Source organism: Postia placenta, assembly GCF_002117355.1.
Source record: "Postia placenta MAD-698-R-SB12 unplaced genomic scaffold POSPLAscaffold_5, whole genome shotgun sequence".
Classification (NCBI taxonomy): Eukaryota; Fungi; Basidiomycota; class Agaricomycetes; order Polyporales; family Adustoporiaceae; genus Rhodonia; species Rhodonia placenta.
Window position 1 is genome coordinate 2,257,811 of NW_020169836.1, and position 24,831 is coordinate 2,282,641.

Sequence of the window (24,831 nt, forward strand, 5' to 3'; positions counted from 1 at the left end):
ACTCGTCCTGCAGCAACTTTGCAAGCGCCCCGTGAAATTTATGGGGCTGGGGACTCGCAGAAAGTGATGTTGGCTCTTCCAGACATCTTCGTTAAGGATCAACGTAAAGATATCAGTTCCATACCATCGATGAACACATCTACCTCTCTCGAAAATTCCTAACCATATGGCGTGAAACTACAGCTTCTAGTGTCTCAATCATACATGGTGTCGAGGGGGCGACCGCCACGTTGGGGCAGGTCTTGAAAAGAAGACATTCAACCCCAGAGTCATCTATATATATCGCGCATTGCGGGAGTGTTATCAGGGCGGTTCCCCTCAGGCTGCAAGTCGAGCCAAACATGCGATTCCGTGATGCAGGCCGCTCAGCCCTAGTGCCGCGGCCAAGACCGGATTTCGGAATGGCACTCACCCCAGTGCACTGTCACCAATGACTCAGGGCTAGAGCTGATCAATCGCCATTCGACTGGTTCAATGTTCAATTTGTAGGGAACAAGCGTCGATTAAGTACATGATACGACTTACCGAGAACTCGATCGTTGTGCAGCAGTCGGTAAGGATTCGTTTTGATGCGACCACACGATGATGCTGTGGAGGCCCCCATGTGCTAGCTTACTGACGTCAATCCATTAGAGACGAATGCAATGAGATGCAGTTCCAGGAAGGTGTGGCTGACTCACTATGGGCACTACCAGCGAGCACCGACAGGCAGCATACCCAAGAGGTAAAGCTTTACTTCAAAAGTTTAAATTTGTATAAGTTTTACCAGTTCTTTTATCTAAATAAGACATTTCTCTGTCTACAGCGGTCAGTGACTCTTCAGCGTTCTTCAGCACCTGCTACGGCCAGACCGTCAATTCCTGCGTCAGCGGCGAGCCCGAGTCAGGCTTTAATTGGCTCGAAACTGGCTATCACTATTGTAACGGCAAGACGTCGCACGGCTGGGATGCTGGCTCGAAGCAGCGTGAGCTTGATTTTGGGAATATGGGCAAATAGAAAAGGCGACGGCCCTAGACACTCTCGCGTGTGTGCTTGTGCATATGGACCGTATTAGCCATAGTTCGGCGACCATGCATACGGCTTCCCAAAGCGCTCGCCATTCAAGTCAAGGTCATTAATAAGGGCGTACCCAGCGTACCCAGCGTTACAATACATCACAGACAAAGTAACAACAGTTCGATCACGCACTCCGGCGCCTGAGGCCAACCTTGCACGCGACAGGCTTGCGCAGGAACCCTTCCTTCGTTTCGAGCTGCGAAGGACACACATCAGCACGGCGGCGCCAGGCCTCTGTGAGACGGCACGCGTACCTTGTGCTTGGGCTCCTCCAGAACGAAGTGGTACCGCCGCAGGATAGACGCGATGATGATCAGGAGCTCCATGCTCGCCAAATTGCGTCCCACACAGCTCCTGCAGCACGTACCCCGCATGAGTGGCTAGCTAGACGCGCGGCAGGGGGGAGGTGGGGGGGGGGACAGGCAGCTCACCTCGGCCCGAACGAGAACGGGTTGAACGCCTTCTGGACCGCGTTCTTGTCGCGCTCCTCCCACCGCTCCGGGCGGAACGCGTCCACGTCCGCGCCCCACGTCTCCGCGTCGCGGTGCACGGTGTACGTGGGCACGGACAGCACGGTGCCCGCGGGGAAGAAGCGGCCGCACACGCTCAGCCCGCCCTCCGGCACGACGCGCGGCAGGCCGATGCCCGACGTCGAGTGCACGCGCAGCGCCTCGTTGACGACCGCCTCAAGGTACGGCAGGCGCTTCACCTGCTCGTACGTCGCCACCGGGTCGTCGTCGCTGCCCAGCGCCTCGTCGAGCTCGCGCTGCAGCTTCTGCTGCACGCGCGGGTTCGCGGCGAGGTGGTACGTGAGCGCGCAGGACGAGCTAGAGAACGATCAGCGTAGTTCGTGCAGAGCCGCAGCGCACAGCGCGCAGTGCGGGCAGGCGGAAGGGGCGTACTTGGACGTCGTGTCGGAGCCCGCGATGAGCTGCGTGAGCGCCTCGGCGGTCAGCTCCTCCCTGCCCATCGGGTTGCCCTCGTCGTCCTTGCCTTCCTGCAGCTTGCCCAGCAGATCGGCCCGGTCCGTGGGCGCCGTCAGCCGCTTGGACACTGCAGCGATGGCGATTCCAGCAAGACGCTTCACCGCCTTGCCCCCGTTGCGATACCACGGGATGAAGCGCACGACGAGCGGGCGCCAGTGCGGGGGCAGGACACCCATGGAGGCGGAGTACTCGCCGCGGTCGTTGAGCACCTGCACAGCCGGGAAGTAGGTGACCTTGGGGGCGTTGTCCGCGCCGTACGACGCCATGGCGTCCTTGTGCTCGGTGGCGACGGGCGCAGCATCTGCGCAGGCGTGGAGCATGCCGAACGGTGCACCGAATGCCAAGTCGCCTGTGGACGTGAGTAGCAACGGTCAGCGCCTGACCACGCGCGCGCAGTGCTGCACGCACCGATGATGTCGAACGCAAGGTAGTTGTACCACGGGAGACAGTCGAGCCAGACACGCCCGTCGCGGCCCTTCCACCCCTCGCCCTCCTCTCCCGAGGCGCCTTTTATGCCAAGCTCGTACAGGCGGTCCCACTGCTTCAGGAGCTGGGCGACGTGCATGCGGGTGTACGGCTCGAACTCCATGACGCTCTTCATGGAGAAGATGTGCGACACGATTTTGCGCTTGCGGGCGTGCTCGGGGCGCGACCGCGTGTTGAAGAGCCCGCGCCGGATAGAGACGAACGCGTCGTAGAAGTTGGACTTGGTTGTGCCGTTTCCGTGCGCGTAGACGTACTGGATGGCCTCTGGGTCGCTGATGGAGACATGGTTTGGTGCAATGCGAACAAAGGTGCCTGCAGAGTAGTGTTAGCGCGTCAATGTCAATACTCACAGTCAGACTTCAAAACACGAGACGACATGAAGATGCAATTGTCTCCTAAGGCAATGCTTGAAACGCCACCAAATCCAGATGTATCCAATCAAACGACACTAACCCTTGCTCGCCAGAGCAAGGGATAGTAGGAAGGGGCAGATCGTCGATGTTATGATCAGGCAATGGCAGGGATTGTCCGTCCGTTTGAAGGGTCTGCCTGCGTAAAAGTATTGCAGCAATCGGGTAGCATGCCAGATGTTTTTGACCACCGCAGAAAGCGGAGAGGCGATGGTGCAGCGACGATTGCCATAAGAGGCATAGCTCTTTTCTCCGCACTTCCCCACACTGCGAGGGACAACACACGTACCATATTGCTTGTGGAGTTCATGGACCGTCTCCGACCGATGCCCCTGTGCGGCTATCCAGCCCAGCCATATGTCTGACAACCGGGCGAGGAAGGGACCTGGATACGCTCGAATACCGTGTGGGTCGAGTAAATAGGGCACAAAGTGGACTAGCAGAACGGCCACGGGGATGACGGCCAGGCCGTAGACGAGATTCGAGGTGAACAGTGCAGCGGGAGCAGACATGGCTGCAGAATGAGAATGAAGAGCTTGGGATGTTTCTGCTGAGACCAGGGGTTCATATATAAGTACTATGCCTTACAGGCGGCAGGTCACACCTGGCGCCTCGGTGTGTGCCCGGTAAGGCATAGTACTTACCACGAGCACAGGCTCGGGAAGTCCGTGACCACCATGGCGCCTGCGAACTGGCCATTTCTGTCATATCCGGTGCGTATGACCAGGGCGGCCGTGTCCCTCTTCTTCACATCCTTTCCCAGGAACGAAATATCATATGCCACGCACGGCCATGAGTGAGTCGCCATGATGTATATCTTTTTTTCTAATGCAATGACCCAGACCGAGCGAAGTTATTTTCGAGCCCGTCGTGGACTCATCCGTGCCGCCCTCATACGCAAACCACCTTGCTGACATATGAGCGTTCGGCCTACAGAATATCACATCTGTGCTGCTGCGCCTTGTCGGATCCGCCTGCAGCGATCTCCACATGTACAGAAGATGGGTGTAATGAGTCGAGTTCTAGGCCTCAACCCAATCAGTGAAAGCTCCACCGGGGTCCTTTGACTTCTCGTGACGCACATGACTGAATGGTCCTGGCGTTCATTTTCCGAGACATCCTGCGCATATGCAGGCAATCGAATGCGCAGAACGGTGGTACATTTCGTAAGCTCGGGGGATGGTAGCGAACCGAGAAACGGAGGACAAGACACAGCTGTCTACATCCCGTAGTCATCTGCATGATTACACAGTCGGGCACTCGACAACCTGGGCTCAAGTCGGGATCGGACCAGGAAAGGAAAGGGAGATGCTATTCATGGAAGTCAGGCTTTGTGGCGCACTCCCACTGATGTCATGCGTAACGGTTCGAGCCATGTTCTAATGATTTTTGCCAGTAGTGCCGACTAATACCCTCGTAGAAAACAATCCTGGTATGCCTCCATAACTGCCTATGCTGCTCCCTACACAATTTCTCGTCAGAATCTCCGCGTCAAGATGTCCCTCCCTAATCTTCGGTTGTCCCTCAGGCTGATCAAGCGCCACCTCGACTACTCGGGGTAAGGCGTTGCGTGGACCACGAATACAAATGTTACAGCAGTGAATAGCCGCGTCGGAATCATATCACCATAAAGGACTCTCTGGAAAGAACGCTTACAAACAGGCGAAGGACGGCGACTTCCCATGTGAGGAGCGGCAGACGCTAATCCTCGTTTCCCAAGAATCCCTTCCCGGTTTTCGGGAGAGCAACGTCGGATAGCGTCGGATCTCCCATGGTAGACACGATAAGGTCAGCAGAATTAGCCCGCTCTGCCTCCGCGACGCACCAGACAGGAAGTGGCATTCCCATCACATCACGTTAACCGCCTTGCCCTCGCTGCTAGCCACTGCTGGCACCACAATCGGCAAACAGGATCGGGGAGATGTGCACCGCACTCCCGATGTCCCCTTCTCGCCCAGCGACCGGGTGACGTCGCGACTCTAGAGTCTAGCGGGGGCACAAAATGGGGGAAAGAAGGCGACCGCGAAACGCGAGGCGCCGGACACACATCCGATGGAATGGCAGTCCCGGGATGTCTACCTGTAGGCTCCTGGCGGCTCACCTTGGCCTTGGCAGGGCCTGGGTGTGCGGCCCGACGCTGCGTACTACTCAATATTCCTCAAGCGCGCTCTCAACGAAACGCCAGCCCCGTTCGAATGGGCTCCAAGGAGCGCGCCTGTAAGGAAGGGCGGTAGGCACAACAATGCCTCGAAACCGCCTCGCCCGGCGCGCCTGTACTTCTTCATTGCGCAGCTTGCACGGCATCGCGCACTCGGCCCCGATTCTTGCGCTCGACTACAGACTGGACGCGTACGCAATTGCTCCCGAGTCCTCGACCGACGGCCGGCGGTCTCCTGGCGCTTCTGAGACTGCTAGGAAGGCGTCTTCATCGCGGTTCGCGCCATTGATATCGCCTCTGCGACAAAGCCGAAGTGCTTGCTCATCCAGTCGACCAGCGCTGGGACCCTGTCTGCCTGGAGCTGGTGGGTTTTCGCTCCTCTTTGTCATGCAATGATCATCCTTAGGTCTACACACCGAGGCCTTGTCTGAAATGGAAGATGAGCTCAGGAGGCTCGCAATCAAATAATCAAGACCGCCACCACAGTTGGTGACCGGTGGCTTTTCAACTCGTTTTCCGTACCTTCTTTTCGGCAGGCGCAAACCGTTGAATTGAGCTTCTGAAAACCTGTGGAGCTGGCTGTCTTACATACTCTCAGTCTCAGTCTCTGTTCACCCGAGACATCGATTTTATAAACAAGCCTATGCGGACGAGGAAAGGTGAGGGATAGCAAGTGCAGCTCTTAGGCGCTCGTCCCGCCTGCCCTATTCGTGATCATTTCATTTATCACTTACTGACATACTGTACCATACTACGAAGTCTGCAGCTTCTAGCATAATGGGATGAATTGGCTGTATATCATAACGCAGTTGATCCAATATACTTGTATACTACAAGCTTTTACTCGACAAATGTTCATGTTTTCCTCGCGGCGAAATCACCCTCAATACAGCGGTGACGAGGTCCAGCGTGAAGCGTTAAGGCGGGGACGCGAGCGAGCGGTTTCAACCTCAATAGGAGGAGGAGGACCCGCGCGCAATTCTGCGAAGCAGTATACAATACTCAGATCGTATGCAGCGCATTGCATCCGAGTCGTTAAACAATCCATTCTGTGATAAGGCCCCATAAGGGAACAGCGCTTGCCTTTCCAGGAAGGATGTCGAGAACTTCACATATCTCACTCGTCGCCGGTGGCGAGCAACAACTTCGCGACAATATCTCTGCACGATTCACAATATGGATGCGTTATGAGTGATGGCACGTGGAGCCAACGAGTACGGTACGATAATTGCAGTGAAGTCCGACAACAACCACGACAGCTTGCAACAGTGACAACAGAACAGGATATGAATGTGCATGCGGCTCGGAGAATAAGATGAATGCTGTTAATGACATGTGCGCGAAAACGGGGGAAGGGGAAAGCAAAATGTAGTAGGTACTCTATATTACTCAACCGTAGTTTAGTTGGGTGGGGCCGCCGTTGTAGTTGGGATTCCCATTGTTGGGGAATCCGCCCGGCGCACGGTTCATGGGCACAGGCGGGCGGGGCGGTAGGTGTGCTGGCCGGGGTCCGGGCTGCTGCCACGGCGCAATTTGGGGTGGCGGTTGGCCCGGGCGCAAGTATATCGGAGCTGTGTTTTGAACGGGGGGCATTGGTCCAGGATAGCGATGTGGAGGAGGTCCATAGCCAGCGGGAGGGTATGGGGGGTATGGGGCTGGGGGAGGACCTTGGCTCGGACCGCCATAATGTTGAGGGGGTGGTCCATTGCGGAACGCTTCCCTAGGTGGCGGCGGGCGGCGGTTGTTCATATGCATCGGTGGACCGTGTGCCAATGGCATGGGTAGCGGTCGGGGGTGTCCGTCCATAGGTTGTGGCATTCCAGGCGGACCTATTGGGGCCTGGTTGCGCCTTCCACGTTTGTCGAACTCATGCGACGCCTCATACCGGGGTAGACTGTAGCAGCAGCAACCGACAAGTGACGGGTAAGAGTTCCGGTGGAAATTGACAGATGCAAGTGAAGCAAGGTCAGTGACTGGTAGAGAACTCCCCAAGGAGTGAATGCCCACGTTTTAGGGTCTGCCGGCAATGGGTCTGTCCAGAAATAGTCATGGTCCAACGCTTCCTCAGCGTTGATACGCTCTCGAGGATTGCAGGTCAGGAGCTTGTCGAGTAAATCCACCGTCTCAGGACCGATCCTGTGCAGCACGATGAGTTTCACGCGAATACAATAGGGACCAGATCGGATGAGATTGTTACGACGACACCGACATTTCATAGAAGTTCCTGAGCCGTCTTGGATAGTTGCTAAAGCGCTTGACGCCCTCACAGCCAGGCAAGGTGTCGAAGCCAGGCCATGAACGCTCGTTAGGCGTACCACATAGTTGCCATATCTTGTCTAGCTGATCCAGGTCCGACGACCCGGGTAGTATGGGTTTCCGAGAGAACATCTCCCCCAATACACAACTTTTCGGGCTCGTCAGCGCGGACGGCCTTCAGGGCCGAGCATATACGCACCCTATACCCCACATATCCACTTCACCGCCGTACTGTCTAGCGCCAAGAAGTAGCTCCGGTGGACGGTACCATCGGGTGACGACACAGTTAGTGTATTTCCGCTCTTTGCCGCGGAAGTCTTCTTTGACGTCAACGATACTCGGGTCGTACGCGCGCGCAAGGCCGAAGTCGGCGATCTTCAGCGATCCAGTATTCGAAATGAGCAAGTTGGCCGCTTTCATATCTCGATGGAGTATATGGTTCTATTGTCGAATAAACATATGTTAGACGTGCAGACGAATGGAATTGGCAAGACTTACGCGATGCATGTACTCCGTTCCTTCGAGAAGCTGCTTCATATAGAGCTTGATCTGACTCGGGGACAGCTTGACGCGCTCATTCTCAAGTAGTCCGGCGAGGTCGTGGTCCATGTAGGGGAACACCATATACACCGACAGCGGTGAGTCCTTACCCTGACCTGCACACCTATCAAAATCGAGTGAATGATAAAATGGCGATGAACGCACTTTTGAGTATAAACATATCCAGGATGTCAATGATGCATGGGTGATGGAGTGCCTTCAGTATCTTGATCTCGCGCAGCGCGGTCACCGGCATGCCCTCCTTCTCGTTGTGCATCAAAATGCGCTTCAGCGCAACGGCGGTGCCCTTCTCTCGATGTACAGCTTTGTGAACCTCACTACACAGATCCGCGTGAGCACCGCAATACAGACTGAAAACTGCGTACGTACCCGAAGGTCCCTTCACCCAACTTGGTGAGGACATCATAGTCTTCCTGCCTACCACATCCAGCAAACATTCGACCGTAGACCTTCGCCTCTTCTTCCCGCGACCTCACCACAGGCTTCCGCTTAGGCTTCGGCGGGGCAACTTTGACTTCTCCAGGTTCCGGTTGACTGTCGTCTTGCTGCATTGCGTACGTTGTCTCACCTTTCGGCACGACATTCGTCTTGGCAGGCACTGGTACAGACGGTGGAGAATACACATTCAGCGGTGTCAGTGGCTTTTTGGGCGGCAATGCGAATTTGATCGCAGTATGTGTCGTGGGCAATATCTCGACTTCAGATGCCTCTGTTGGTGGTGGCGGAGGGGCGGTAGATGGCGGCGGCGGGGTCTTCCGTCCCGACGACCGCCTCATGGGTGACAGGGGAGAAATGGGCCGCCGTGGCGACACCGGGCGGTAGTTGTCGTCGTGCTGTCCCCTGTCTCTCCATCGGTCCCGTTCGTCTCCCCGCTGAGGTGGCTTGTAATGCCGGTCCAATTCGTTGTCAGCAGCCCATACTGGCGCACGTTCTCGTACGTCTGGGCTCTCTCGCCGCCGGTCTCTACTTCTACTCCGCGTCTTGTAATCGCTGTCTCTGTCCCTGTCACGTTGGTAGTATGCGTCCGCAAGCGGCGAGATTGGGCGAGGCGGGGGAAGCCGATGCTTCTCCCTGTTGACTGGCGTGGATGGGGAATGTGAGCGAGGAGACGAAGGAGAGCGGGACCGAGACCATGCACGACGGGGTGACAGCGGTGGCCGCGGTGGATAGTCGCGCCGCTCAGACGAAAGCGAACGCGAAGGGTAGTGCGGCGGACCATAAGAAGGCTCAGGCCGCTCCCACCTTAACCGTGCACCTCCGTCGTACCGACCTGCGCTCGGTTCCCAGCGGTCAGCTCCGCGAGTGTCATGCCGTGGTGGTCTCCAGCGCCGCTCGTCGTCGTTCCTGAAGCGAAGTTCGCCTTCATCCGGCCTTTCATACCCATACTGTCCTCGGACCTTTGGCTCCCCATTCGCATACGGTTCGAGTTTGTCATCCCGCGCCGTCGTTTTCCTCTTAAAAGGAAACGGAACCTTGCTTTTCGGCGGTGTGGCTGGCCGAGGTGGTGGCGGTGGGGTTGTGTCGTCTAGTTCTCCCTCCTCCGGAGACGATGTCGCCAGGCGCTTGTATGGCCGCACGCCGTCTGGAGAGGTCGAAGCGATGCGTTTGACGGGCGTTGTGGGCATTCTGCAGCCCAGAGATGCGGTTGAAGTCGAAGAGCGTGGTCTGGTATGCGGAAGGTAAATACGAATTACCCAATATGGAGCTTGACGTAAGTACATTCACAGACAGACGGAAAAGACCAAGAAAAGACAAATTATTATAAACGGCAATGCCACATGTATGTAGTTTAGATTGGCGAATAGCAACATATTTGCACTAAACAATACACCGGAATATCTCTGGAAACGGGTATCATATTTCCGACATACCTTCAGCAGAAATATGCTAGGGACGTGTATATCAAGATATCTCTTTGGAATACATATGTCTGCACCAAGAAAATAGGGTGTCATATAGGAGGACTTGGTAGATTACTATCATTTTCTTGAAAATACAAGGTCCATTTCTGGGATATTGTAGTGCGTTTTCAGTGGAAAGACGTTGCCTTGTAGGAGTACTATTTCATTCCCGTGGGCATTGACCGATGTTCTCAACTGCTGATAGCACGTCATAACAAATTTCCTATATGGCCATTGACTACTGTTGTCCTGGTAGGTATAGGAGACGAGATTAGTCTGCATTGCTAGCCATAAACGGACATGGATGACAATCGATCCATATCTAGTATATGGTCTGCCGGAAAGCGCGCCCACTTTACCGGACCATCGCCTTACGTCCCAAAAAGGAAACGCGGCTGCAGCTTGCTGCCTTGGATGTCGACTTCGACCTATATTCTGCATCCTGTGCTATCAAATTGTGCACTTAAATTATTATTATGCACTATCCTTGATTTTGGTAGACTTTCAGCAAGAATTTGTTCTCTCCTGCAGCCCAATCTCATCAGACAAGCAGTTTGAGGCAGATTTAGGGCCTCTAGTGGAATAACATACTCGAAATTTAACAGAAATGTTACCGTAAACGAACAGAACACATAGCGCACTCTACCAGCATGATGGACCCTCAATTTAACTGTGTACAGTATCGCGACGCGCTCTATGAGAGGCGCGATTGCACTGCGAAACGCGCTTCACGTGATCCAGAAAGTGCCGTAAGGGACTCGTTCTGCAAACCGGGTCAGGTTTCATGAAGACTAAGACGAGATGCATATACGTAAATAACACCTATTTCTGGAGGCTACAGGGTATCCTACTTAACATTCATGTTTCTACACTTTGTTCTCTAGACTCTTGCATCGCACATGTTTGAACGACCGTGCTGGTAAGTAATGACCAAGTCACAGCAAACCAGAATGAAGACTAAGGCAGGTATGAGAGGCCAGGCGAGTCTTGCAGTATGACTCTGCGACAGGAGAGATGTTCTGTCTGTCTTCTCCTTAATTCCTTTAGTATAGCGGCTTACTGCTTCACAGTGGTATTACAGCGACGGCGAACCAGTCGAAAGATTCGATGGAGTACTCGGTTGTGACCGCCAGGCGTGTATATTAGCGCACCCAAACGATCCAGAATGGAGGACTGCCGAGACCGCCAGTCGCGCCCCGCCGCCCCGTCTGCCTCTCCAGAGTAGCAACAGAACTCAAGATTACGACATTACATCAAACCCAAAGCGCGATGCAGGATCAAGTCAGACCCGCCCAATCCCCACGGGCCCAAGGAAGCGAACTGCCATCACGATGCAGCCCACCCAAGTCCAAGCTTCTACCTGTGATAGCACGAGTAGTTCACTCTGCGGCCGGCCAGCTAAAGCACCACCGACTCTTCCTGCTGCACTGAGGTCCCATCTCTCTTCGGCCGAGTCACAGATGCCCGCCAAATTGAAGATCAACATCACTAACAATTCGTTTTCGGATCTACCGCGCGCCGAGGCTCCTGCTATCCCAACACCGCCGACCAGTACTCCTCCACCCCTGCCCCCGCCTAGTGAACCTGCGGACCTTTCCACACCCGTCCCGCCGTCACCGCCGCGCCTGCGCTGGGCATCGATCGAGACGTCGAAAGGCCCCGGGAAGGCACCCGCCGGGCGCAGTTGCACGGACAGCATGAGCCTTCCGGATCGACACCGAACGTGGGATGAGCGCATCCAGTGAGTCTCGATCAGTACCAGACTGTTAAGCAGTATTCACACTCTATCAGGCTACTAGCCACTGCTACCAACATGCGTTCCGAATCTCAGCGTCTTGAGAATGAGATATTATCTTACAGGCGGCTTACTTCATCGTCCGCCTTCTCATCTCTTCCCGAACCTGAGCGCACCACGATACAGTCTCAACTCAGCGCTGCTGAAGAGAAATGCACTGCCAAAGCAGAGGAGCTGAAGGATGCGCTCTTGCGGTTGGCGGAGTCCAATTTCTGGCCGCTAGTCGAGCAGTCAGAATCGAAGGCTCCTTCATCCGCGGTCAGCGAGCAGCTGGTTGCAGAGATCGGGAGTCTAAGGAACACAGTCGCCGATCTGCAAAGTTACCTTGGTGAGGTGCAGCGGCAGTTACACGCGGCTGCGTCGGGAGATAATGCAGGATGCGGCGAACCTAGCAGTAAACGCCGTCGAGTGGACCATGACGCTGGGTCATCTAGCGTCGTTTCGGAGCTGGACTCAATGCGAACACGTCTCTCACAGTTTCATGACACACTCGTGACGCTTGAGAGTTCATTCCGCGCACACAAGGACCATGTGCGCAACGAGATGGACGATGTTTTCAGGAAGCGAGATGCACTCATCGAGGACAAACGTGCAGAGTTCACGCAGCACTGTGACAAGACGGAATACGAGATAGAGGAGCTTGCCCGTGAGATGGACGCTCTGAGCATCCGGACAGACACGGTGAACAAAGAAAACATTCGACTGAAGCGCGAGGTGGCGACTCTCGCGCGCCAAATTGAACAGGTACCGAGTCCGCCATTCCAGTCCATTTGTACAGACTTATACTTTCTAACCAGCTAAAGACGAAGCAACGTGACCAGATTGATGTCATGCAACGCGAAATTCGCGAGCTCAAGGCCCTCGTCGCAGAGCGCCTGCCGGCCTCGACCCCCTCAACGGTCAACTCGCCGCCGAGGCTTGAGTCGCCTTGGGATCCGGAGGTGTTGTTCGAGGCAGTCCGGCCGCATCTCATTCAGTCCATCCGCGATGAGATGCGGCCGGAGCTGTCTATCTTCTACACGCGCATTCAAGACATCCTCCGTTCGCAGGGCGGCGAGCTCGCCGCAGTGGTCGTACCCAAGCTCACCATGACAATACAGGCAGCGGGTACAATCCGGGCATGGGCAGAGAATATCGGGGTGGTCGACGGGGATGGACTTATTGACGAGCTTAACTATCCAGAGAATTAACCTTCGCGTCAGCAGACCGCGGACGTTGTTGATTTGCCATAATTTATGAGGATGTTTCATTCAATGTAGGCCCTGTGTGTATAATATTGTAGTACTTTCATGTTTTCTTGATTGCACGAACTAGATGTTGTTAAATCGGGATTCAGTACCTTGCACGAATCTGACTCTCATAGATAGCTTAAATGCATGACATGCTTCGCGGCAGGGACTTATCAGCGCACGGAATTGGGCGCCGTCTGGTGAAGCTTGGTCCACTTAAGCTCGCAAAGGCTCTATGCAACTCTGACCCACACCCCGCAGGATAAGAATACAGTATTTTTGCAGCATTGCATATGCATGGTGTGATTGCATATCACATAGAACTCGGTAAAGCGTGGATGAAAGATGCGAGAATACGTAGGAAGGGAGAAGAGCGGTAGACAATGACCACAATCACTGTACAACAAGGTGTTAGGCAGTGCTCGGTAAGAGAACGTGATCTGGCGACATACGAATTGAAGAGCAGCACCCTTCGTCTTCTTCTCACCACCGAGCTCGAAGCTGCAGGAAATATGTCAACAACTCAATTCAGACCATAGAGCAAGACTAGAAGGCAACGCACTGTTTGCAACGCTTGAGCGAGAGCTGCATCTTGTACTTGCATACAGTACATTCTAGCCGAAGAACAACCTTCTTCGTCGTCTTCGCCTATAAACGCAGAAGGAACGACGTGAGTGGGGGGCGGAGGGACACGGGAATACACGGCACATACCTTCTTGTGGAAGACGGGCTTGGTCTGGCCACCGTAACCCGATTGCTTGCGGTCGTAACGACGCTTTCCCTGCGCGGCCAACGAATCCTTGCCCTTCTTGTACTGCGTCACCTTGTGAGGCCTGCGAGATCATACCTTCAGTTCCTCATTGTCAAATTGAGCATCACAAATTATACTAACGTGTGCTTCCTGCACTGCTTGCCCTTGCAGTCTACAAACCGATGTCAGTATATACATCGACCCCGGGACAAGTAGACTCACAGGTTCGTCGCGTTCTGCCAAGTAATTCATATCAACATAACATCTCATTGGAGGGGAAATATGTGCGTACTTGGGAACGTTGACCATCTTGAAGGCGTCGGCAGCGTTGAGTGATTTTGGACGGGCAGCACTACTGAAGGGATCGGTACGCACGGCAGTCGCCGATTTGGCAAGCAGTTGGGAGTTAAAGTTAACACTCCGACAAGGGTGTTGCCGCACAGCCCTAACCCCAGTTTCGGTTTACCCTCGATCTCCAGGCTGGGGCTCTGTAAGGCTCCGTACTGTTTGACTCTGGCTCGAGTTCCGACAGTGCACGTAGACCTTAAAACAAATCGTATTCCTTGGTATACTATCGTAGCAGTCGTCAGATTAGTTGTAATTCGGAACATTGAGCATAAGTAGATGAGTAAGGATATAGCAACTGATGCGGAGAGAGCAGCAAGATAGCGGTGCTACAGCAGACATACAGAGAAGCAGGGTCCACCTAGACATATACCGAAGAAAGCAGGGATAAGTATCACTCCTCTGATAGTGCGCGCTTTTTCCTGCGCTTCGCGGGCTTCTTGGCCTGCTGCTTTATTCGTGCCTAAGTGGTAACGTTTAGCGACGTCACAGGTTCCTCAGGTTACTACCGTTACCTTGGCTCTAGTCCTCGCGCCTCTGCCCAGTTTCTCCTCTTTTTCTTCTTTCTCAGAGGCCGAGTCGTCGGCGACCTCTTCGCCCTCGTCATCAGAGGCCTTAGCTGACCTCATTTCCTCGTCCTCATCGCTCGGCTCTGAAGGAGACGACTCTTCCTCTTCGTCTGACTCTTCAGCCTTCCTACGTTTCGCGGCCCGCGATCGCCTGCACAATCATACGTTATAAGAATGGATGTGAGACGACGGAACTCTTACTTGATCGTTCCATTTGCCTTTGAAGGAGCCTTTCGTTTCCCATTCGCCTTGCGTTCCACACGAGGCTTTTCCTGTTACAGTGCAAAGCTCAGCAGATATCTCCGGGATAAACTGCATGCTAACCTTCGGCTCATGAGCGTTCTTCCGTTCTTTGTGGCGGTCAGCCAGCCAACTAACAGCATGTTCTGGTAAATAGATTGTTTTCAGAATCTGGTGGAAGATACACTCAGTGCTTAGCAGTCTGGTATGTGTCGTAGAACCTACCTCATTTGCAGCTTCAGCGCCTGGAAGTGGTCGGAAGATGTCGTTGGGCAGGCGGACTTTTCCCGGATAGCTCTCGAGGCTCCATGAATGTACCTTCGCTCGAGCTTTGATCAAATGCTGTGCTAACTCGCTGATTGCATACAGATTCTGTCAAATCGAGAAGATCAGCGCGCGGGCTCTTCAGGCAAATTACTATTGTTCTTATACCTCGCTGTATGTATGCGACTGTGCATCGCGCACTGTCTTGGCCTTCATAGCAAGGTGGAACAACAGGGAGATATTCTCTGCGGAAACGACAAGATCGAGGTAGAACTCAATATAATTTGCGATGTCCGGGAGTGCTTCTTCGGTGAGTCCGAAGTCAGGATGGTGAGCTAGCACGTGGAGAAGGCGTATGAAGTTGATCTCGATGTCTTGCAGTCGGACAGCTGTGCAACAGCAAAGGTCAGCAACATTATACATACACACACGGCGCACGCACCTTTAGGTAGGCCGCGCATGGCCATGACGATATAGGCCTTTGCCTAATGAATGTTGATCGGTAAAATTCGATTGTCCGAGGTCGTAGCATGATACATTACCTTGTTTTTGACATCGGCTTCAGGATCGTGCACCGACAGAAACGGCACCACGTTGTACGATGCCGGAAGCTTTCGTCCCGCACGACCCGGAAGTAACACAAGCAACTTGTCCAGGAACGTCATACGGACTTGATAGCAGGGATCCTATGATCACGCGAATAAATTTCGCGCAGCGCATCAAGTACGGTGTAATCGTTACCTGAATAGTGACTGCAATAGCGGGCAAACTCAATGCTACCTCTGTTGCATACTTCTCCACACATGCAAGGTGGAGCAGGGAGACAGCAGCATGGAGCCTGAGACGAGCCTGTGTTTGTGGGCTAGCAGCTACTGAGTCAGCGAATCGCGCCTCGGGCAAGTGACAAATCATACTCACTCGTCTTCCGCCTGAGCGTTAGCTGTCAGTGATCCTCGCAATTGCAATATCGTTGCAAGCATTTTCAGAACCGGGCGAGCGATATCAAGTGCTGACTCTGACTCAGCATGCGCGAGACAACGATTTCGACAGATCTTCAGTGATAGCACTTTAGCCTGGAGCTGTGGTGGCATCGCGGAATCGGGAATCCACTCCTCGTCAATTTGCATCGCATCCTGTGCACGGACGTCAGTGGGGATGCAATGTTCATTGTTATCAACAGTGCCTCACTGATGGCTCGGTTTTCTTCATGAGGATCTGCTTGAGAATGAAGGCGGTTATGACATCGCTCCTCTGCTCAAAAGCATCCGGAGCCCTTAGAGCAAGCTGCGCGAGCACGGCAACATGTGCCACAAGAAGCTCAGGTTCTGCTTCGGGAAGTGCATCGGCCATGGTCTGTGGAGAGCAGCACAGGTCATGAATGTCCCGCCAAAGCAGGTCCACGCATCGACTTACTTCCACAACCTGCACGCAGAGGTCTTCGGAATCCTTCATGCATGTCATTATACGCGCGGCGAACTTGGCATGACGTGCATGAGAGCTCATGACAAAACGAGACACCCTCTCGGATGTGCGTCTGGTACGATGCCACTGTCAATTCAGTTAGGAGAGATGGCGATGCGGATACTTACTTGTCGCTCGGAACCAATTTCCTATCCCAGTTCGCGACTGCGGCGAGGGATTGCAGACATACCTCGACCAGCCGAGCGTTTCGCTCATCCGCAATGGCCTTCGCCAACTCCGGCACATGTGACTGGAGCAGCTGGGGACAGTGCTTGGAGATGTAGCGCATCCATGTCTCCGCGTTGTGAGCAATGAGCTCTGCCTGGCTTGAGCCACTACCATCGCCCGAGGGATCTCCTTTCTGGACCCGCTTTATCAACGTGGGGATAGATGATTGGTTCACCATTCGCAGACTCGCTCTGCGTAGGAACACTGACATGGCCGGAACGAGAGAGGAAGACGATTGCTCGAGTCTCCGCAGGAACTCATTCTGGACACACGGGGCGTCGAAGTAAGCAGCGCTCTGTGCCTGAAGAGTAAGAACTCACCGTTGCCTTCATCAGCCCCTTCAGATCCACTTGGGTGTCCATACACGTCTTCAGTAGCTTGTATAGCCTGCCCTCGTTCAGCTTCGCAAAGGCTAGTAAGTCTTCCACCGCCTTCTGGGGATCGGGGAATGTCACTAATCGAGGGTTAGAACATCTACGTTTCGGCCGACGTGCTTGTCGCTTACCCGCAATTCGCTTAACTATCGCGTTGAGATTGTTGACGACAGCCTCCTCATTTTCATCGATAATGCCGCCCTACGCGATGATTAACATGTGTAAACACGAGATCATGAGAAACTTACATTGTGCTCTACGCAGGCTTGCAGATACCTTTCGAATACTGGACGGCCCCTGCCAATAGTTGTCATTAGAATACTGATGACCAGGCAGCGCACATAAACGACGATGATGTCGCCACAGTGCTGTCACTCACGCTCCCTTCATGCCTGATAAACTCAGCAAGGCATTGACCGCCATCTCATCCAAAAACTTCATGACGAATAGCAAACGATCAGTCCACGCGCCTTCATCGACATCATTGGCGCGAGAATTCGATGTTGGTGTTGGCGACGGAAGAGGTAAAATATACTCCCCGATAACTTGCTCTCCAATAGTTCTGTGAGACGCATGAAAAAGTGAGTTGGTAATCGCCGATGACTTGAACATTTCTACTGACTTGACTTCTACCGTTGTTGCTGCCATATGCAGAATCGATTCAGGTATCCATGCGAAATGTTTCACTGCGGCTGGGTCGTTGTTCTCGCTGAACGTTGTTAGGCTTCGTAGAGCAAAGAGCGAAAGACACGTTCAATATGCTTACATTTCAGGGTAGGCCAGACTGAATAGTTTGCCAATCGCGGTCATTGCTTCGACACGGACAGAATGCTTCATCGAATGATATAAGTGTCACGTCGTTTGCGGTGCAAAAACATGGGAGATACCTTCTTGTCAAGGCCCCGACCTGCAACTGCGCGCAACTGGCTCTCCGAAACGTGATGCACGGCGGTCTCGTAGTCGAGCTGTGAGTACAGCTTGCAGACAGCTGCACGAATCTTTTCGTCCGGGTCGAATAACTTTGTCTGGAGGGCGTCTTCGATGGCATCTCGCTGCTCTAAGAGGTTGACGAGTACGCCCTTTGCCGCCTCGACGAAGGTCAGGCGGACAGCTGCCGCTTTATCGTTCTTGCGTAGTAGCCAAATATTCCATGTTGTAGGATACTTCCGCACAAAGTCGGCTCCGCCCTTGTCTGCGAACATTTCGCCTAGTACCTGGGTCGCCATAATGCGAATCTGGTTTTCCTCGACGCGCAATTCTTCCTCGAGTTGTGGTACAACGTTGTGCAGAAGAGACGGACATGAGCGGTTCAGTCGCTTGATTAGTTCGTGGGCCTTCTCAACCTCTTCGAAGTTCTCGTCGCGCGAATGGGACACGATCATATCCGTGAAGTACTGGCATACGTGTCGCTGTAGCTTGTCTGCAGTCTCATTGCACACTTGCACAGCTAGTCGATAATTGGGATGGTCCATGCCCTGCAGAAGAGCCGTCAGACATTGGTGCACGGGTCGTCAATATTGGGTAAATCTCGAGAATGGACGTGCGAGGCGAAAATGGTCAAGGTATGGCCACAGCATACATGGTTACCATTCGTCACTACGCATGCTGTGTTCGTCGTTCAGATGATGTTGGACCGCCCAAGTAACAGCAATGGTACTTCGGCCACATACATATCGGTTAGCCGATGCCACGAAGGGATACGACCCACAAGGAGGTTGTACCCATTTGTGGCTACACATTACGCCTGTGGCTACGACGCCCAACTTATGACGCGCCCTATCCTACATGAATGCTAATGCTAAACCGACCGAGATAGCACGCATACTTAAAGAAGTGTATCCGCAAAAAGAACGAGAAGGATACGGTGACATTTCATTGCAGGCGTGAATGCACGTACCGCGTTCTTCTCTGCAAATTGCGCCATGACGGTTTCGAGGACATCAAAGGGCAAGCTCTGACACTCGTCTATCAGGGCAATGAGAATGTCGGCCATGAATAGTTCAATCTTCTTCGCGAGATCGTTCCTGACCATAGAGAAGATGTTGCGGAAGATATCCGTCATGAGTTCTTCTGCGTTTGGTAAATCACAGACGAGGACGACACTCTTGACTGTGGACAAAGACTCAAGCAAATGGAAGTACTCGTTGTAGTAGGGCGAATCGGAGCCCTTGAGACCAGTGTAGAGTTGCCTGAAGAAGAATTGGAATATGTCGCGTAATTCGGATTGTGTGTAAGGCGCATCGGGAGCGTAGAGGCGTAAGAGATCAGCAATGCAGCAAGCAGCGTAGGCCTTGACACCCTTATCCTTGTGGAGGAGAACGGAGGTGTTAATAAGCTCCTTGCGGACGGCCGAGAGGGATGCGACATCGACATGCTCCTGGTCCATGTCTGCGAGCTCGGTGTGCAGGGCTTTGAGTTTCTTGAGCAATGCATCGGTTGAGAGGCCCTTGCCGACGAGTTTGTCATGAAATTTGAGCTTTCTGGGCGAGCTTTGCCCAGCGGTACGGGTTTGAGCCACCATAGCGGTGGGAGGAGGAGGAGAGGGCGCGTAGCGCGTTGTTGTGCCATATTTTCCACAACACGCGTTTGGCGGTCTGGCCGATCGGTGGCTTGCCACATCCTGAGCGCCGGCTAGCATTGCCTTGACCTCGACAACCATGCCTCCTACGCCTCCGAACCGCGCGCTGTCATCGAAGGAGGCAACTCTCTTCAGAGAGGTCTTGAATCTATACGAGACCAGGCAGCTCAAGAAGGGCCTCAAGACTGCTGATCTGATATTAAAAAAATGCCCCCAGCATGGAGGTACGCGTCAAATTGGCAGGCAATGCGGAGATTTCATATGACGGCGATCGCTTTAACAGAAACCCTATGTATGAAGGGGCTGATCCTGACACATCTGGGGAAACGGGAGGAGGGGGTCGAATTAGTCAAGCAGGGCATCCGGCTCGACCTGACCTCTCACATCTGCTGGCACGTCTTCGGCCTCATCCAGAAGGGCGAGAAGAAGTATGACGAAGCCTTGAAATCGTACACGCAAGCGCTGAAGTATGACAAGGTGTGTTGTCCGACGCGATGTCGGAGTGACATGGGTCGACCTGGGTATTGCCAAACTGCTGGTCGGAGATGGCCTCTGTCGGTCAATATATCCGGCCTGACCTATCATCTGGTACTGCAGACTTGACAGACGGTGGGCTGGGAATGAGGCAACCGAAGCTTTTACCCCAAGGTGTCACATTGAGCTTTTGGGGAGTCTTGACCCGCCCGCCGATCTACCTCTTACAGTACCACTAACTAAAAGCCGTACCAGATCCGGGTAGACTGGACGCTGTTCACTTGATCCTCGTGAACTACCCGTCTGAGCCTCGCTTCGATCGGATACGCGAATGCATCCCGGGACCATGCCTGTGTCACTCCGTCCTTCGAGTAGCGAGGGAGACGTCTCACAGGTCGATATGTGCTAGGAAAACCTCAACATCCTACGGGATGCCGCTCATCTACAGACACAATTGCGAATGTTTGACGGCCTCGTGGAGACTCGACATACTCTCCTCAGATTACGACCCACCCTTCGGCAGAATTGGATTGGTCTTGCGGTCGCTTATCACTTGAATGGAAACCTGCCTGAAGCTTGCAATGTACTAGAACTGTACCAGAAAACGTTGAAGGTATGTCATGCATAGCCGCGTGTTGGGGCCCGCTTCCACTTGCATACGCAGAATGTTCCAGACTACGATGTAGAACACTCCGAGGTGTTGCTCTATCATGTTCACCTTCAAGAAAAGATGGGCAACTACAATGAGGCCTTGACTATGCTGGATATATGCGCAAGATCGAGAGCAATTATTGATCGAATAGCGATCATGGAGTTCAGAGGTATAGCACCATCCAGTAGACAGCGCCTGACATAGCTCATGAACAGCGTAGCACGACTAATGTCAAAGCTGTATATGCCTGACGCCGAGCATTCATGGCAAGCGCTCATCGAACAGAATCCTGAGTGCCATCAATACTATAAAGGGTTTCTCCAGAACCGTGGTATTGACCTTGGTGCGCATAGTTTCGTTCAGACTCGTGATACACGACCCATCAAATCGTATTTAGATGCCATGACAGAGGAGACTCGTGGTCTAGCATTGCAATCCCTCCTCGACTTCTCACAACAACTAAACCGGGCGACAGCTCCCCGTCGCTTGGCCTTGAACCTCGCACAGGGTACGCACCAGGCTCAAATAATCATGGACGTCCACATTATAACAGAGTCTGTAGGCGATCAGTTCAGGAATTTAGCAGATGCATACCTCAGGGCCGGACTAGAGAAGGGCATCCCGTCATTGTTTGCAGATGTCAAGGCCCTTTACAAGGATGTGCAGAAACAGCAAGTCATCGAGGACCTCGTTGAAACACTGCGCGAGAGCCTACTTCCCCTTCAGCCGTCAGATTCGTCGAACATCGAGCCGACGACGTACCTTTGGACCTTGTACTTCTTAGCCCAACATCACTCCTACTTGTCTCGCCATAAGCGTGCTCTGGAACTCTTGAGGACTGCGATGGATCACACGCCGACACTGCCCGAGCTCTATATATTCCAGGCGCGCGTGCTGAAGCGATGTGGCGACCCCATCGGCGCCGCACGAAGTCTGGACGAAGCCCGTGTATTGGATCTCCAAGATCGGTTCTTGAATACGAAGTGCGCCAAGTATCGCATGCGAGCCGGCCACGTCGATGAAGCCGCCGATATCTTGGGGCTGTTCACGAAGGCAAGTGGAAGTCATGGCGGTCGCCCTGCCAACTCACCAGTGAGCGCTGGCAACTGACAGGGCTGCTTAGAAAGATGCAGTCAGTCCCGGCGCCGACCTGGAAGATATGCAATCGCTGCTCTACCTCACTGAGGAGGCAGCCGCACACCTGCGCAAAGGCAACCTCGGTATGGCCCTGAAGAAGTATACCGCCATTCAAAAGGTTCGTTCGATGCTTAAAGCTGCGCTCGGCCCTGTGTCTACGCGCGCGTTCTCTCTCGCTGTTAATGCAGTGGAAACTCATGCTTCGCGGCATCCTTCCAGGTATTCGATGAATGGGATGACGACCAGTTCGACTTCCACGGGTACTCGCTGCGCAAGTTCACGATCAACGTATACTTGGAGTGGGCATGATCCGCTTTGGCTGCGTACCGCTCTTGCTAATGCGCCGCCAGTCTCATCACTTGGGAGGATCATCTTCGATCGCATCCAGATTATATATCATCTGCGATCGCTGCTTCTCAGGTCGAGCACTCTGTATATCCTGTACCATCTGTACCACGTCCTGACGAGCCCCTTGCAGATCTACGTCCGCCTACACGACGATCCCTCGCTAGCTACACGTGGCAGCTCTACCAGTCAGTGTTATATTCATTACCGGTTCACATTATCTCATATCAATTGCATCAGCTAACATGACTGACGCTGAGAAGAAGGCGAAAAAGAAGGCAAAGAAGGCAGAGAAGAAATCGCAGGAGGAATCCAAAAAGGGTTTGTGACCTTTCCACAGCGGGCAGAGCTGATCTCTTACTGACGCTGAAGTCCCGAGCAGTCACAGCGACAGCCTCAGCCTCGCCGAATGAGGACAAGGGCCTTGAGCTGGGTCCCGCAAAGGACGACGACCCAGACGGGATGAAGCTCCTGCAGGTGCAAGACTTGCTTGAACGGGCAGCCAAGTGGTTGGCGCCACTTGGCACGCTGGCGAAAGGCAACCTCAACGCATGGATAGTCATCTACGATGTTGCCGTGCGACGAAGTAAGTCCGGTCCCCGCCCGTGGAGAATGTCGCACGCTGACCGGCGTACAGAAAAGTACTTACGGGCCGTCAAGGCGCTGAACAGTGCCCACGCGCTCGACGCCGATCATCCTGAGCTACACGTCAGAAAAGCTCATTTCAAGCTTGCCTGTACGTTCCCGTCCGTTCGCCTGCGGCGTAGCCACCGCTCTTACAGACCGGGCATGATCTAGTGTCGTCAGCACAGGAGCAGCCGGCCGAGCTCGTCGGCCCTGTAGTGACAGCCGCACTGACGAATTTACTGCCCGACGAACTGTCCTTGGAGCTGTTCAACTCGCAGTACCTCCAGCGTCACTCGACAGACGCGCGTGCCATCCTCGCCTCCGCGAAGGTGTCCCGCTTGCTGAACGCACCTAAGGATGAGGTCGAGAGTGCAGTGTTCGCCGCGCTCAATCCAGACGTGCAGCTGGACATCAAGGCGAGTGTCTACTTCCGCCTTCTCTTCAAGGGCACAGTGCTAACAGACACGTCTCTACAGACCGCGCAAAACGTGCTTGTCTTCCTGAACGATATCGGATCGTCCCGTGCGGACGAGTTCCGCCAGGCCTGCGACGGCAAGTTCGCTCTGTCGACGGTGTTCAAGCTACCGAGCGAAACGGCCGGCTTGCGCTGGTCGGCGCTGCCGCCGGATGAGCCCATGTCTGCGGGTGAGGCGGACAAGGCGGAGGTCATGAGCTGATTGCTCGGAATGCGGTGCGCGTGCGGGAGTGTATATGCTGTATCTATGTATCGTGACACACTGAATATGATGAGTCCCCGCTGTGGCGGAGAGATAGGCTCTACGCTCGCATGGAGTGCTTGGATCACGACACTTCTCGAGGATTTAGCCGATTTTCGTGTTTTTGAGCTTCGTGTTTCGTCTTTTGCGTTGATGGTGTAGACGACGCGGGTGACTCAGGAATGCGAGCGATGACATGCTCCTGACGACGACAGGACGCAGGACGTAGGTGGATATAGAGCTGATTCGTCCGGCTGGCACAAATGATCTTGATTAGCTGAGGTATTGCCGGACGTTGAAGTGAGGTTCCGCGCCGGGAATGCTAGTTTCCTGTGAGCAGAGTAGATAATTCCTTCAACCTGGCTACGGATATCCTTATCCGGGAATGCCGCTCCTAGTTCCACCAGTCTCATTTTGGAAGGTGGACTGCCCTTTTTGACATCCGCGTTCTTCTCTCATTTACATTATGCTTGTCTTTCGTTTCTCTCAGTTTAATGACTTCAAAGATGACTGCATTGATCACTTCCACCCCATGTGAGTGCAAGGGCATGTAATGGAAGATATACAATGCTGCCGCAAAGAATATGTGCCCCCACCCTCGTCATGAGTCGAGCTTCGCCAGCTGATCTACGAGGTCTTCCATGACGGACCTCGACCGCGCATGCCCCGTGTCGTCCATCGTAACTGACGATGTACCGGGCCCTAAGGACGCTCTCTTCGTTGGAACGAGCGGGCTGGCCTGTGGCTCAAACCCAGGCGCAATCCTGCGCAACGCCTCCCTTTTGCGTCGCTCCTTCTCCTCTTCACGAGCTCGGAGATATGCCTCGCGGCGCGTAGCGTGTGCGATGAGGGTGGATCGGCGTGACTCCTCGAGGCGAATGACGTGTGGCTCGAGGGTGAAGGGGTATACGAACTGGGACATGCAGATGGTTGAGCTGCAGACCTGTATGGCATAGGCTGTGTAGGATACCCACGTATGCAGTCACGTCGTCGGGGAGCGGGTGGATGTCTGGAGGCCGCTCGACCTGAAGATGCGTCGTCGCTGGGGCTCAGCCGTCGTGATATCATGTACTTACCGGGCGCGGGACGCGGAGACTGGGCGACTTGATCAACGGTACCTTGGACGCTGGAGCGTACTGGGATTGGGCTGAACGCGATGACATAGACTACATATAGGAGAATAAGACAACTCACATTTCGCAGACATCCTTGAGAGACAGAAACAATGCAGG

General features: G+C 53.9%; 8 protein-coding genes across 8 annotated transcripts; 3 read left to right on the forward strand and 5 right to left on the reverse strand.

Moving 5' to 3' along the window:
• Positions 1 to 1,180: 1,180 nt before the first annotated feature.
• On the reverse strand, positions 1,181 to 3,453 carry POSPLADRAFT_1180572 (hypothetical protein; the record flags this gene model as incomplete). Its single annotated transcript, XM_024488767.1, has 6 exons — positions 1,181 to 1,252; positions 1,311 to 1,410; positions 1,488 to 1,883; positions 1,959 to 2,391; positions 2,451 to 2,840; positions 3,228 to 3,453. 6 exons carry the CDS (start codon positions 3,448 to 3,450, stop codon positions 1,181 to 1,183), a joined length of 1,614 nt encoding a protein of 537 aa, XP_024340509.1.
• Positions 3,454 to 5,009: 1,556 nt separating this feature from the next.
• Positions 5,010 to 5,564, forward strand: POSPLADRAFT_1045937 (hypothetical protein; the record flags this gene model as incomplete). The annotated part of the gene is made up of 3 exons (XM_024478904.1): positions 5,010 to 5,155; positions 5,231 to 5,460; positions 5,503 to 5,564. 3 exons carry the CDS (start codon positions 5,010 to 5,012, stop codon positions 5,562 to 5,564), a joined length of 438 nt encoding a protein of 145 aa, XP_024340510.1.
• A 679-nt stretch (positions 5,565 to 6,243) lies between these two features.
• Positions 6,244 to 8,350, reverse strand: POSPLADRAFT_1180575 (hypothetical protein; the record flags this gene model as incomplete). Its single annotated transcript, XM_024488768.1, has 7 exons — positions 6,244 to 6,990; positions 7,104 to 7,232; positions 7,306 to 7,500; positions 7,552 to 7,793; positions 7,851 to 8,008; positions 8,058 to 8,230; positions 8,283 to 8,350. The coding sequence occupies 7 exons, from the start codon at positions 8,348 to 8,350 to the stop codon at positions 6,486 to 6,488; spliced, it is 1,470 nt and encodes a 489-aa protein (XP_024340511.1). The 3' UTR covers positions 6,244 to 6,485.
• A 2,363-nt stretch (positions 8,351 to 10,713) lies between these two features.
• Positions 10,714 to 12,774, forward strand: POSPLADRAFT_1045939 (hypothetical protein; the record flags this gene model as incomplete). Its single annotated transcript, XM_024478905.1, has 5 exons — positions 10,714 to 10,733; positions 10,896 to 11,555; positions 11,675 to 12,353; positions 12,407 to 12,654; positions 12,714 to 12,774. 5 exons carry the CDS (start codon positions 10,714 to 10,716, stop codon positions 12,772 to 12,774), a joined length of 1,668 nt encoding a protein of 555 aa, XP_024340512.1.
• A 327-nt stretch (positions 12,775 to 13,101) lies between these two features.
• POSPLADRAFT_1169126 (hypothetical protein) lies at positions 13,102 to 13,929 on the reverse strand. The gene is made up of 7 exons (XM_024488043.1): positions 13,882 to 13,929; positions 13,812 to 13,825; positions 13,731 to 13,761; positions 13,551 to 13,671; positions 13,401 to 13,486; positions 13,291 to 13,339; positions 13,102 to 13,234 (listed from the first exon to the last, which is right to left on the reverse strand). Exons 1-7 carry the CDS (start codon positions 13,896 to 13,898, stop codon positions 13,232 to 13,234), a joined length of 321 nt encoding a protein of 106 aa, XP_024340513.1. The 5' UTR covers positions 13,899 to 13,929; the 3' UTR covers positions 13,102 to 13,231.
• A 1,240-nt stretch (positions 13,930 to 15,169) lies between these two features.
• On the reverse strand, positions 15,170 to 19,591 carry POSPLADRAFT_1045940 (hypothetical protein; the record flags this gene model as incomplete). Its single annotated transcript, XM_024478906.1, has 17 exons — positions 15,170 to 15,396; positions 15,450 to 15,492; positions 15,550 to 15,693; positions 15,749 to 15,845; positions 15,926 to 16,140; positions 16,196 to 16,360; positions 16,421 to 16,541; positions 16,597 to 16,958; positions 17,017 to 17,150; positions 17,202 to 17,271; positions 17,319 to 17,367; positions 17,450 to 17,632; positions 17,693 to 17,794; positions 17,837 to 17,901; positions 17,958 to 18,545; positions 18,741 to 18,851; positions 18,968 to 19,591. 17 exons carry the CDS (start codon positions 19,589 to 19,591, stop codon positions 15,170 to 15,172), a joined length of 3,300 nt encoding a protein of 1,099 aa, XP_024340514.1.
• A 136-nt stretch (positions 19,592 to 19,727) lies between these two features.
• Positions 19,728 to 23,560, forward strand: POSPLADRAFT_1139514 (hypothetical protein; the record flags this gene model as incomplete). Its single annotated transcript, XM_024485046.1, has 16 exons — positions 19,728 to 19,872; positions 19,932 to 20,125; positions 20,532 to 20,735; positions 20,787 to 20,943; positions 20,995 to 21,117; positions 21,172 to 21,282; positions 21,337 to 21,831; positions 21,902 to 22,029; positions 22,131 to 22,210; positions 22,262 to 22,331; positions 22,390 to 22,444; positions 22,497 to 22,577; positions 22,639 to 22,842; positions 22,894 to 22,992; positions 23,055 to 23,305; positions 23,360 to 23,560. 16 exons carry the CDS (start codon positions 19,728 to 19,730, stop codon positions 23,558 to 23,560), a joined length of 2,598 nt encoding a protein of 865 aa, XP_024340515.1.
• Positions 23,561 to 24,200: 640 nt separating this feature from the next.
• Positions 24,201 to 24,806, reverse strand: POSPLADRAFT_1055801 (hypothetical protein; the record flags this gene model as incomplete). The annotated part of the gene is made up of 4 exons (XM_024480686.1): positions 24,201 to 24,512; positions 24,574 to 24,624; positions 24,676 to 24,746; positions 24,794 to 24,806. 4 exons carry the CDS (start codon positions 24,804 to 24,806, stop codon positions 24,201 to 24,203), a joined length of 447 nt encoding a protein of 148 aa, XP_024340516.1.
• Between the last annotated feature and the right edge of the window lie 25 nt (positions 24,807 to 24,831).

Coding starts and splice junctions, on each gene's coding strand:
- POSPLADRAFT_1169126 (XM_024488043.1), bottom strand. Junction 13,487..13,550: donor AGCCCGTCTTCCACAAGAAG/GTATGTGCCGTG, acceptor CTGCGTTTATAG/GCGAAGACGACGAAGAAGGT. Junction 13,340..13,400: donor TCGCTCAAGCGTTGCAAACA/GTGCGTTGCCTT, acceptor TATTTCCTGCAG/CTTCGAGCTCGGTGGTGAGA.